This window comes from Chiroxiphia lanceolata, chromosome Z, assembly GCF_009829145.1.
Source record: "Chiroxiphia lanceolata isolate bChiLan1 chromosome Z, bChiLan1.pri, whole genome shotgun sequence".
Classification (NCBI taxonomy): Eukaryota; Metazoa; Chordata; class Aves; order Passeriformes; family Pipridae; genus Chiroxiphia; species Chiroxiphia lanceolata.
This window is the reverse complement of record NC_045671.1, coordinates 2,373,010-2,385,035: the sequence shown is the minus strand read 5'-3', so window position 1 is coordinate 2,385,035 and position 12,026 is coordinate 2,373,010. Positions and strand designations below refer to the sequence as shown.

At 44.4% G+C, this 12,026-nt stretch overlaps 1 protein-coding gene across 1 annotated transcript in view; it reads right to left on the bottom strand.

Moving 5' to 3' along the window:
- The window catches only part of LOXHD1 (lipoxygenase homology domains 1), a 149,843-nt gene that overhangs the window by 120,379 nt on the left and 17,438 nt on the right, over nucleotides 1-12,026 (bottom strand). Inside the window, exons 3-5 of the mRNA XM_032675721.1 lie at nucleotides 11,983-11,994; nucleotides 3,049-3,129; nucleotides 2,050-2,234 (exon numbers count right to left, since the gene is read on the bottom strand). Coding sequence (XP_032531612.1) covers nucleotides 2,050-2,234; nucleotides 3,049-3,129; nucleotides 11,983-11,994 — 278 coding nt within the window. The remainder of the gene's footprint in view (nucleotides 1-2,049; nucleotides 2,235-3,048; nucleotides 3,130-11,982; nucleotides 11,995-12,026) is intronic.

Below are 12,026 nucleotides of genomic sequence, written 5' to 3'. Positions count from 1 at the left end.
GGGAACTGCAACCTGAGATAGCAGAGCTAACCCTCTCCTCTTACAGATTCAGACCTGCCACTTGGAAGGCTTCCAACCCTTCACCCGTGGCTCTGGCCCCAGCCCAGCTCCCATATTCGCATGGGCAGCTGTGGGGCACCCAAAAGTGGGCTCTTCTCTCTGACAAAGGTGGTGAGAACAGATGCCCTTCTGACAAATGCCTGGTTAAACCTTTTCTTTCACCCCCGGGAGACAATCTTATTTGTATTTATCCTGTAGGAAGCACACAATGAGCAGTTCATCTGTAACCCAAAACCACTCCTCCAGAAGAGCGAGTGCTCAGGACTTGCTGCCTGGCTGGTGAAATGCAAAATTGTTCCAGAAATTTCAGTGGAGCTGCACTCTTTTGTACCAGCTGAGGGTTTAGCCCACGAGTCCTCTCCTGCTGTGAGACAGGTGTTGAACAGGATGGAGGAAATCACATGCGTTCCCTTGAATCATCTCTCCCAGGCAGGGGCAATAATAAATTCAGATAAGGCACTGTGTCATTTAAAGATCTATTAAGATTGAATGGTTGACTTCCTCCTCAAGGGAACCTCTCCTTAATTGTGTATTGCTTTGACTCGTTCACTACTTTCTCCAGACCCTCCCTGCCTCTTAATTCTTAACATTAAGACTGTCCCTAAATTCTCCATTTCACAAACCGATTGGATGAAAAAAGCAGCAAAATACTTCAGTACACACAGCCCTAGCAGTAACTGGGTGGGTTTTTGGCAGATAATATCTCCAGACGTTATCTCATTCCCCTGTGGCAGCCACCCTGGGGATGTCTGCGTTTCTAAAATGCTCCCACCTACATTTCTTGTCAATGAATATTATCTGTGCACACTAGTTCACACACAGTATCTTTTAATACCTACATATCCAACATGCCAAAACTGTTTCAGAACGTTGTATCTCAGTAGGGCAAAATTACTTAACAGTTCAGGGTCAATTTGGTTTATTGTTGCAGTGTTAACTTCAAACAGGACCTCAATAAAAATAACAATACCTTGCCCTTCTAGAGCATCTGTCAATGCTCACAGCACTGTATTAAGGTTGGCAACGAACTGGTTTCACCAAAGGGTTGCTCCTAAGTGGTCGTGTCAGCACATTATTGCAAGAAATCTACTACCTATACTCAGCAAGATGAGATACTAGAAAAAGCACAAGTTTCTCCTTTTTAGCACCAAACTATACACCTCTCTTTTTCCACGGACCTGCAGCTGGTGGCGGGTGTACTTTAATTCTGTGCCCAAAACCAAGCTCCCAGAAAAGGAGCAGTGCAACTGGTGTGGCCATCAGGAAAACACCACTTGTTTTCCTCATTAGCACTCGCAGATAAACCGCTGACATCGCACCTGAGACTGGTTTGCTGGCTCCACTTTCACGTCTTGATCGCCTTCCCACTCACATTGCAGGCAGTATACATCACCACATGGCCTACACGCTGATACCAATTTGAGTTTGCAAGCTGTCCTGGCTTCATTTCAACATCATTAGCTTAAAACCACTCTGAAAAACAGGCACCAGCTCAATATCGATATCATACACATACAGTGTAGAGTTACAGCAAGAGGGTTTGTTTGCTTCTTTGCGGAAATTTCCTGCAGGACATCACCAGAGCCTGGAAACACTCAGTTTTATACAGGGGACTGCAGCCATGCTGCCTCTTCTGGTAGCACTCGAGGATACCAGGGTAGGATGCCTCTCATCTGCATGTGACCATTTAATCTAATTTAATGTTGTCATCATGGATCGTTCAGTACTCAACCAACAAGTGGAGCTTCTCCAGTGATTTATCCCACCTTAAGATGTCAGATCTAACACTGGAAGAAGAAATTACCCTCTGGAGGTATTTTGCATCTTCCTATATCTCTCTCCACTGGCTATAAAGAAAACTCAAATTGGCTCAGACTATGCAGTTACTTTTCATATAACGAAATCATCTCAAAGCAACCCTGTCCTATTTTACAAAGCACCGGAAAGCCAAGCTTTTTTTTTTTTTTTTTTTTTATAAAAAACCCTTACTTTTGGGCACATCCATGGGGTTGAGGCTGCCGACGAGGTCTCTGACGTACAGTCCATCCCCATCCTCCTTGCTCAGCCAGTTGTTGCAGGGGAAGTAGAAGCGGAGGTGGGGTCTGTTCATGTCGGTCACGATCACGCGGTCGAGGAACCAGCCCGCGTTCAGTCCAGTGTTGTCGTGCTCAATCCTAGAGGAAGAACAGCCCTGGTTTTGGTGTTTTGATTAAGACTGGCCACTAGCACAGTAGATTTTGTGGAATGCTGTGTATTAGGCAGGGCTTAGAGCAACTATACACAGAACGCCTGTTTGTAGCCGTCTACCCAAAGTGTTTCAAAAGACTTACAGGAAATACAGGGTATTTTTTGCAGGGTATTTTAAAAGTAACAATATATTTGTGGATGGATATCATAGGTGAATCTGTGGGCTGTTACCTGCAAAGGGATGCACATACACAGCTCTCCACGTTCATTCAGCACATGCGTTCATTCGCCTTGCACTTCATATCTAAAACATAGGGGAGTCCCTTCCCACTCTGTATCCCTTCTGCTCTCTTCTCCCTCTTACTTTGTTTTAACCACCTCTTCACAGTTTTCTTTGTACTACTTATTAATTTTTAATTTTATAGCGGTTGGTCACATGGTGGTTAAACATTATAATCATCATTTACATGACACTAATTCAGCAAAAGTGGATAGCAAACCCCATTTACCTCCACTGGGACATAAAAACAACCCTAAACGTTTTTCCCCATGATTGCACATGACAGAAATACAATTCTTGGTGGGGAGCATGGGTAGTTATAAGCAATACCTTAGGTGATTTCACGCATCAGTTCAAATCTTAGGCAGTAAACAAGCTTTTACCACCCCTTAACTTCACCTTGATGGGAGCACGTTAAGGAATGATGAATAAAACATGGCAGTGCTAAAACCTCTACAGCCTGTCATCCGATTAGCACCTCGCAGAGAAGGTGCTGTGGTAGCAACTGTTTGCGCAGGTACCTTATTTTCTTTATTTGTCCCACGTTATTGGTTTTCACTCGGAACACGTCTGTTTTGCTCCTCTCAAAGGCTGTGCTGCTCCTGTAATGCACATGCATCAAAAGCCGTGGTGAAAAACCAGCAACCTTGTCAGCAAGCACGCGTGGTGGCCTGACAGAGCACTAGTGCTTAAGGATGAAGAAGTGTCATTCCTAGTACTGGAAAGGCCTGCTTTTCAATACCCTCGCTCTTGTGAGAAGTTTTGGATGCTTTAAGTCCTGACATGTAACAGATTTTTTCCCTTCTCAACCGCTAAGAGCCCTTAGAGAAGCTGAGATGGAAGCTTTGGGGGAAATGCAATATGCTTTTCACCTCAAGTTTCCCACTCCCAGTCATGTCCTCTCCTGCCATCCTCGCCTCCAGGCATCAAGCAGACCCACTCCTGGAGGTGGAGCAAAGGGGCTCCACAGCCCAGCAAGTTCCCTGTGGAGCCACAGATATGCCCAGAGCTCAGCCAGAGAGAAAAGCATCCAACCACATCCAACTTTACGGGTCCATCTCCCATCAGTTTTTTAACAAGTTCTAAAACTTGCTTCAACGCTTTCTCCTACGATTTGCATCTCATCCAAAGTAAAACAATTGTAGGACTGGGAGTAGTTGGACTTTTTTGGTGAAGTGTTAAGCATGCTGTATGTATTTCACAGGCGCAAGTGGAAAAGCAATACGAAGTCTATTGGCCCAGGTCAGGGAATGTAGAATTTAACTCCCGTTTCTGCCTCTAGCCTGCGGTGGTGTGATCCTTGGCAAAGCACCTCCATCCTTTTCTAAGCTCGTTCTTTCCACAAAAACACTATGAATAACATCAAAGCAAAGCCCAACCTTGCTCTGAAGAAGCAGCCTCTCCCACCTGCCCTCTCTGATGGGCCCCCATTTCACCTGGGCCGCTAAGCACGGCCACGGATGATTAAACACAGCAAAATCCAGAAGTCATATTAAAATGAAAAAAAAGCCACAGCACTTCAGCAGCAAAAAGCCGCAGTGACAAGAGGCTTGTGCTCAGAAAGTTAATGAATATTAATACTCCCAGCAAGGAGGTTCGGTTTTGCTCCACATCACATGTGCCTTGTTTACAGGTTATTTTGTGTTCCCCACACCCCCATGCCCAGCCTTCCTCCTCCTCCTCCTCCTCCTCTTCCATTCTGCTGTTTCAAACACCACGCCAGGAGCATCTCCCAAGAATGGAAAGGCTAAAATGGTTAACCTTGCGAGAGACAATTAAACCCGGCTCAGCCTCCCCCAGCCTGGCTGTCGGAGAGAAAACAGCCAGTGAGTGCGAGGCAATTAGTCTGTCAGGCTTGAATGAGCATCATAATGACAGCAGCTTCTCCCCGCATTGGCTCCCGAGATCGATGCAGTGCTGCAGGCTGCCACTGAGATGGCACAGGAGTATTAAGTGAGAATAATCAGCCCCAAGCTTTCAGTGCACCGGTGGCTGCTGGTTTGTGACAGTCCCACCGCTGTGCTGGGCTCCTTTAGTTGCTGGGATGGATGGTGGGGACAAACCTCCTTTTGGAGTGCATCTGAAAAGTGCCCACTGAGCAGATGCTTTGTACATCCTGAAATAGCTTGGGGAAGCATTGGAAAATGTGACATAGTCCAGGACTCAAACCCCTGGGAAGTCTTGCTGTTGAACGGTAGGAAGAATTTGACAGGTCTCTTCCCTTGAGATGGACCTGCAGCATCAATAGTACTGAAAAAAAATCCAGTCCTTCCTTCTAGCATGTTTCAGTATTGCCAATTACATGGGGAGAGAGTGAGTGAGGGAATATCTCACAGTGAGTGGCTATACTGAAATTTAGCCTAAAAAAAAGTAAGAGTGAGAGAAAAAGGGAAATTACAGCTGGGCCATATCAGAGTCTGGTCCACGCTAGGGCTGGGATAAGACGTTCACAGCCTGATTACTGTAAGGAGCTCATTACAGAAAACAGTGCAGCACACGCCTTGAACAGCCTAGTGACAAATAAAGCAGGAAAACACCTGACTTGGAAATTGCAGCACTAAATTTCCAATATTCAGGCTTGGCTGGATTCAAACCCAGGGACCTCAGACCATAAGCTTAGTTAGTCTAAGGATCTGCTGAATTTCATGTGAGCACTATCATTAATCTGAAATACCAGACCAAGGCAACAAGTGAAATATATTTTGCTTGGATTTGTTATTTCACATATTTGATTGGCCTTCACAGCTCTATTTTCTTCATAGTCTGTTGTAGCACTTTTTCCAATTGCTTTGTAAGAAACATCCAAGGAACTTTGTCAAAGAGTAGTATATGAAATTCTCTTTTTTTTTTTTGTATCTGAAGTTGTTTTCAGATTCTTTCAGTTGAATAACTGCCTGAAGGCTGCACTGCTCATAGAGCTGCAAATGTACAATGATTCAGAACACTTTGTCCCCTGGTTGGGTAAGTCACACTGCTAAAAATCACCGCAAGAACTGGTGCATATTCAAGTGTAGTATTTACAAATCCCTGCATCCCTCTCTTCTGCTGGCCATGGGCACAGGCAACAGAGCCAGTGCTATGAGAGTTTTGCTACTACTTGGTATGTTGACAGCAAGAAATTCTCAATGATGCAGTTTTATATGCAAAAGTACATAAAATAAACATTTGTACTAGTAATTCACTTTTTTTTTTTTTAATAAAGCTGAATTAACAAGAGCAGATCCCACTACCTAAATGAAAGTCACATTTGAAATGGAAATTTTGAATGTTTGTAGAAAATAGTCTTCACTTCTGATCAGCTAAGAACACCCTTTCTACAGCTGAGCTCTTAGGAACAGGGGGAATACTTGGGTACTGATCACAGCAGAGGCATAAAAATAACAACCTTCAGCAGTGATGGAGTAGCCTAAACCAATTTAGCTTTGAATCCGTGCTTAACAATAATTTAAATTGCCTTTCCATTAGGTGTTTTACCTGAAAATGCTTTTTACACAGAGAACTGCCTGAAAAAGCACCGTGGATGAAGGGTTGCACAGAAGCACAAAGTGTTATTGTGGATGTCAGTTCGAGCAAAATTTTAAAGATGCTCCATTAAACTGTTAGAAAGAGTCAGTTCTTGGTTGCATCTCCCTGAAACGCTGCCCACAGGTCTGCCTGCTCCTGCCACTGATGTTTAGCAGCATTAGGAGGAGCTGGGTATCGGGGATGATTTCGAAGGTCGCACAGCAAAAACCATCCTGCAGCCTGCCACTCTCTAGAAAAAAATAAATGCCATTGGGTTCACCTCAACCAAAGCTCACAGGAGGTGAGTTTCTCATGTACTACAGGGGGAGCAGCGTAGTTTTAATGTATCATAGAAAGAGATATTAGGTCATTTGGGTTGGAAAAAGTCTTCTAAGATCATCAAGTCCAGCTACTTCCCCAGCACTGCCAAGCCCATCACTAACCCATGTCCCCACGTGCCACATTCACAGGGCTTTTAAATCCCTCCAGGGATGGGGACTCCAACATTGCCCTGGGCAGTCTGTGCCAGGTCTGGACAACCCTTTCCATGAAGAAATTATTCCCAACATCCAACCTAAACCTCTCCTGGTGCAGCTTGAGACTGTTTCCTTTCATCCTGTCCCTTGTTCCTTGGGAGTAGAGCCCGTCCTCCACCCAGCTCTCCCCTCCTGTCAGGGAGTTGCAGAGTCAGAAGGTCCCCCCTGAGCCTCCTTTTCTCCAGGATGAGCCCCCCCAGCTCCCTCAGATGCTCCTGCTGCTCCAGACCTTTCCCCAGCAACATTGCCTTTCTCAGGACTTGCTCCAGACCCTCCCTTTCTTGTCACGAGGAGCCCAAAATTGAACATAGGATTCAAGGTGAGTTAGAGCTGAATTGAGAAGGACAGGAAATAAATGGAATTTCTTCCCAAAAACACAGAATGAACCCTTGTCCCTCCCCATATATTTGCAATTGCTGTAGTGGGTTCTCTCCACATCCTGTTTTCATGCAGCATTTCCACTTCTGTCCCTCAGGCAACACCATCTGAAAAGGTGGCAGAGATGAACACTGGTCCATCCCTGCTGTTTTGCTGGCTTGGAAGTACAGACAGCTTTGCTCATCCTCAGGTTGTCCAATGTATATTATAGGCTGGGTGAATCTGTGTTATCAGGCTCTGGATAACATGGCAGCTTGCCAGAAGATGCAAAAGCTATCTGAAAAACGCTGACAATGTGTTGGCCTCATCCCCCTGTTCCTCCCTACACATCCACTATTGATCACTCCTGGAGAGAGGACACTGGCCCGTGCAAATTTACAAACAGCCTAACTGCAAAAAACCCATACGTTCAAACCATATTTACTCTTAACACAGAGCTCTAACAGCAGCATCATTAACCTCCTTCTTGGAGCAACAAATACTCCAGGGAGTTTGGTCTGCAAATATTTAGCCAAGACTGCTGTCATGAGCTGACAACATCAGTCAGCGGGTGGCTGGAAATACCACGAGGCAGCACACGTCCAAAAACAGTCCAGATGGAAAAGAAACCAGCAGAAAAGCACAGCCACTGTGGATGTCTCTGTACCAAGGACATTACTGACCAGCAGAAGAAATCCTGCTTAAGCAGAAAAATCAGTGAAAAAATGGTCCTATTTGAAAGGATTTGATTGGATGAGATGAACTCCTCTGGGATGTAGCAGCATGGTGGCACCCAGGCATCAGACAACAGCCCAAATCCATGGGAGCCTGTGTCTGAACTTCCCCTGAAACTTTATAGGCGCACTGAAACATCCCCTGCCTTATCCATAAGCATTCCAGGTACAGATTTAGACAGCCTTAATGACAGACATCGGGTAAGTGCTCCTTCACTTTGTACTGCGAGGAGCAGCAGCATCTTAATATCTTAATACCGGTTTTTCATCTTTGGTGGTGTGATATGCATAAACAAAATAAAGCATTGGTGTGTAATCTAGATTATCTTGGCTATGCTTTATCATAGAATTATAGAATGGCCTGGGTTGGAGGGGGCCTTAAAGATCATCTTGTTCCAACCCTCCCTGCCATGGGCAGGGATGTCTTTGTTGTCTGCGGTTTGGTTGTTGTGTTCTGGAGAAGCTGTGTACAAAGCAAACAGTGCCAGTGATAAGACTGCAAAGTTTCTTCATCATTTTCGGATATTAAATTACATTTCGAGTTGCATTCACTTTGCCAAACTTGGGGGTGAATTTTACTCTGCTGAAAATTTTCATCCCATTCCCAAGGAGAAATATTTTTAAATTTTTTTACAAGAATGAGCTCATGCACTTTTAAAACTTACATTAGTGAGTTGGGATAGGGGCAGGATTTTGAGCAAGACAGGATGGTTGAGTTTTTTCAAGGAAGACACCTTATACTCATCCCGTGGGGAAAACTGGGCATGTTTTACAGTCTGAAAAACGCTGCTGACACTTGATCAGCAGGGACCTAGGTCTAACAGCTGAATTCCCTAAAAAGTCTGGCTATTTTAAGCAATTTGCTGTTTTTCTCTCAAAGGCTTGACCTTCCTTGTAGTTGTACCACCAGCTGCTACTTGCGTAGGTGCTGCTGGATTTATCCAGAGGCCAATTCTACAGGCTTCTGTATTTGGGTTGTTCAAAGCTGCTATCTAAGTGCCATCTCAGGTATTTTGTTCCTGAAATGCTAGACACAGGCTAGGTAATAAGCCTGAGCAACAGAGGGAGGGGGAAAAAAAAATCCCACCTAATCTCCTTTTCAGAAGGGAATGTGCCGTCACTTAACGCCTCCGTCCCAGATCATTAAGTCTTCAGAGCACACTGTAAGTGCTGCAGAGTTGTATAGGTGTAAATCAGAGCACAGTTAGATACATAAACAGCTTTAAGATGGGAAACATCCCGTGGCATTAGAGGAAAAGCATTGCAACTCATCTCTGAAGCAGCACTTCGACAGGAATGTGAGAATCCTTCCCCCACCCGCACTTGGGGTTCATTTGCTTCCTGGCCTGAACAAAACCTTCTGTACCAACTGTCTAACCCTTCCTAACTTATTATATTAACTACTCAAATAAGCCTGCTTTCCTCTATTTATTTATTTATCTCAGAGCCATTAAACAACAAAATCAGATCTTCTGTAGCTGGGGTTGGCTTAACTGTATCAGAGCTACAAAGACTACCATCCTCTAAAGACCATCACGTACTTACTGTGAAATTCACGTGTATTTGCTGGCATTAGGAACAGGAAAAGCTCTGTATAGCCAGCCAAGACCAGGTAGAATAGACTGCCAATTAAAAGTGTTCAGCATCAGATATTTAAAAAAAAAAAAATTCCATTGTATAGTCCTCAAATTCAGTAAGAAGCCAGCTGTCACCAATTATCTCATCTTCCTTCCAGATTGCCAGAGCTGCTAAATCTTCTCTTTTCCCCCCCTTTTTTTTTTTCCCCTGAAAGTAAAAATCTCACCATGAATATTAATTGCAGTTGTCAAAAGCTGGACCAGGTAAGCCTGCCACTGAAAAGTGGCTTCATTTGCACTAGCAAGAAATATATAAATTTAGACTAAATGCTGTGAATGAGCTGGTGGTGGCACTCCTAGATGACTTTTGCATTTGTTACTTAGCCTTAGCCTGTTGGAAAGCACATGAGCACGGAGAGAGAAAATATTGTGGAGGATCAGCACTCCTTGTTCAGTGTTGGACCCCAGAGAATCAGTTCATGCCTATAGAAAAGGTCTTGGAAACTACCAAAATGCCACCAAGCAATGCCTTGGTGTTCAGCCATGATGGAGCCAGTGGAAAGAAACTCATTTGTGGTAGTGCTTTTAGCTTCTGGCTGAGCTGTGGCTGGTGCAGGGTGGCAGGTGGGGAACTGGAGAATTGTGTGAGCTGAGTTTGAAAAGGGATTTCTCCAAGAGCTGCTGGGCCCAAGAGGTACTTTGCCAGCACCCATCCACCACCTCCAGCACCAGTGTTACCATCCCCCCAAAATGACAGACAGTGACTGCAAAAGTGGAGTCATTCTAGTCCCTCCCAGGCCCTAAAAACTACCTGACTAAACCTCCTTGCCTAAATAAATCACAGAATCATAGAATGGTTTGGGTTGGAAGGGTTCTTAAAGCCCATCTTGTTCCACCCCCTGCCATGGGCAGGGACACCTTTCACTAGACCGGGTTCCTCCGAGCCCCATCCAACCTGGCCTTGAACCCTTCCAGGGATGGGGCAGCCACAGCTTCTCTGGGCAACCTTTGCCAGGGCCTCACCATCTTCATAATCAAGAATTTCTACCTAATGCCTGATCTAACTCTTCCCTCTGTAATTTAAAGCCAATCCCTCTTTAAAGCCTCCCCCATGGAGTCCTCTCACTGCATGTTCTTTCTTGTAGGCCCCCTTTAGGTGAGCATGTTTTGAGTGCTGCCACTTCCAGAACTGATGTTCCTCCTGACAAGTCAGGACAAAGATTCGTGCCTTTCACAGTTACCTTATTGCTGGCCAATGTTAGAAACACATGATAATTCATGAGTTTGCCATGTCTTCCCTTTACCGCGCACGACACAAAGACCTGAAATGTCATGTATTTCACTACCAGCACACAGTCACGAAAGAAATAAGAAAAACCTATTCTAACCAGAAGCTGAAATGGTAGTACCATCTTTAGGCAATGCATGATATTTTAGCTGTCTGTCATACATGAGGAAATGTAAGCTCCCATAAAATGTCATGCATTTGCAGTCATAGGTGAACTCGTGTAAACATTTAGTTGAAAGATGCATGAGATTCCATCCTTTTGCCATATTAACAAATCTGCATAACAAGTTTTGGGGGGCAAACTGACTACTTTATGGTTTGCATAATATTTATGAGACAAGACTATCAAATAAGCTTGTCTGCAGACACTTCTACTCCCGGACTACCTTTTTTCTTGCTGTTCCTCAATGAAGCACTGCAATGTGCCAGGCTTTGCTTAGAGACACAGAAATTTTGCTGATGTTTGGGAAACCCCCTGTGGAAAGCTGTAGTTGCAGTTCTAGCGGTCACCTCCTATGGGGCCACTTTTGAGAGCCCTGAACTGCAGAAGGTTGCCTTCCCGTGCCTTTCATCCTTGCTTACCAACACCTCAGCCATCTGCTTTCTGCGGCAACAGGGACCAAGACCAAAATGCTAACCCAGCTCTGAACAAGCTCAGAGTGCTGCTGCTGCAACCTCAAATAATCCCTGCGTGTCCTTTCTTTTTTTTGTTTCAAAAAGTGAAAGCGGTGAGAGCAGGAGGAAAGAGCAGGCATTAACCAAAGTGCCTGTACAACCAGTAGCTTGTTTAAGGCCACAGCTGATTGAGAAATCTGTTATGGAGGTCTCTTGACTTCTTCTCTAAAGGGCATACAGTATACATATATATATATATTTTTTTTACATTAATATTTGGTTTCTTTCCATAACCACAGGCAGATGACCACTTTCCCAGTGAAATGGCTATTTATGTAAATGGTGACCACAAGAAAACTCCCTGGAAAGCAGCTCTTGCTTTGATGGCTTTGCCAAACACTACGAGGCAGGTTTGGGTTCTAGAAGCTCTTTCCTCAGCAGAGCTGCTGCTGCTCCCAGCTCTGTCACTGACCTGCTATGGTTCCACATCATCTTTTACCTCCTTGCCTTGGTTTCCTTTTCTGTTAAACCAAGGAAAGCAGAACTTCATTTTGTAAGTTCATTGGGAGGTTTGGATGAAAACCACAGAATAGAGACAAAGCATTTTGTACACATATATAATATACAATCAGGAAGCTCTCCATGATGTTTCTAGGGATTCTGGATAATAAAACTCCTTTGCCTAGCTCTGATTTCTGAATTTAAAATATGGCAAACAGGGCTGAAATTTCATGTATTTTCTTTACCATTCCCATATCATTTTCTTTACAGACTCTCATGTTTGGGTTGTTTCACTGGGAAGAGAAGCTCTTTTGAGGGTAAAATTTAAAATAGCTGCAGGTACCTCTTGTCGGTGCTGTAGAAATGGAGAAAATGTGAAGTTACCGT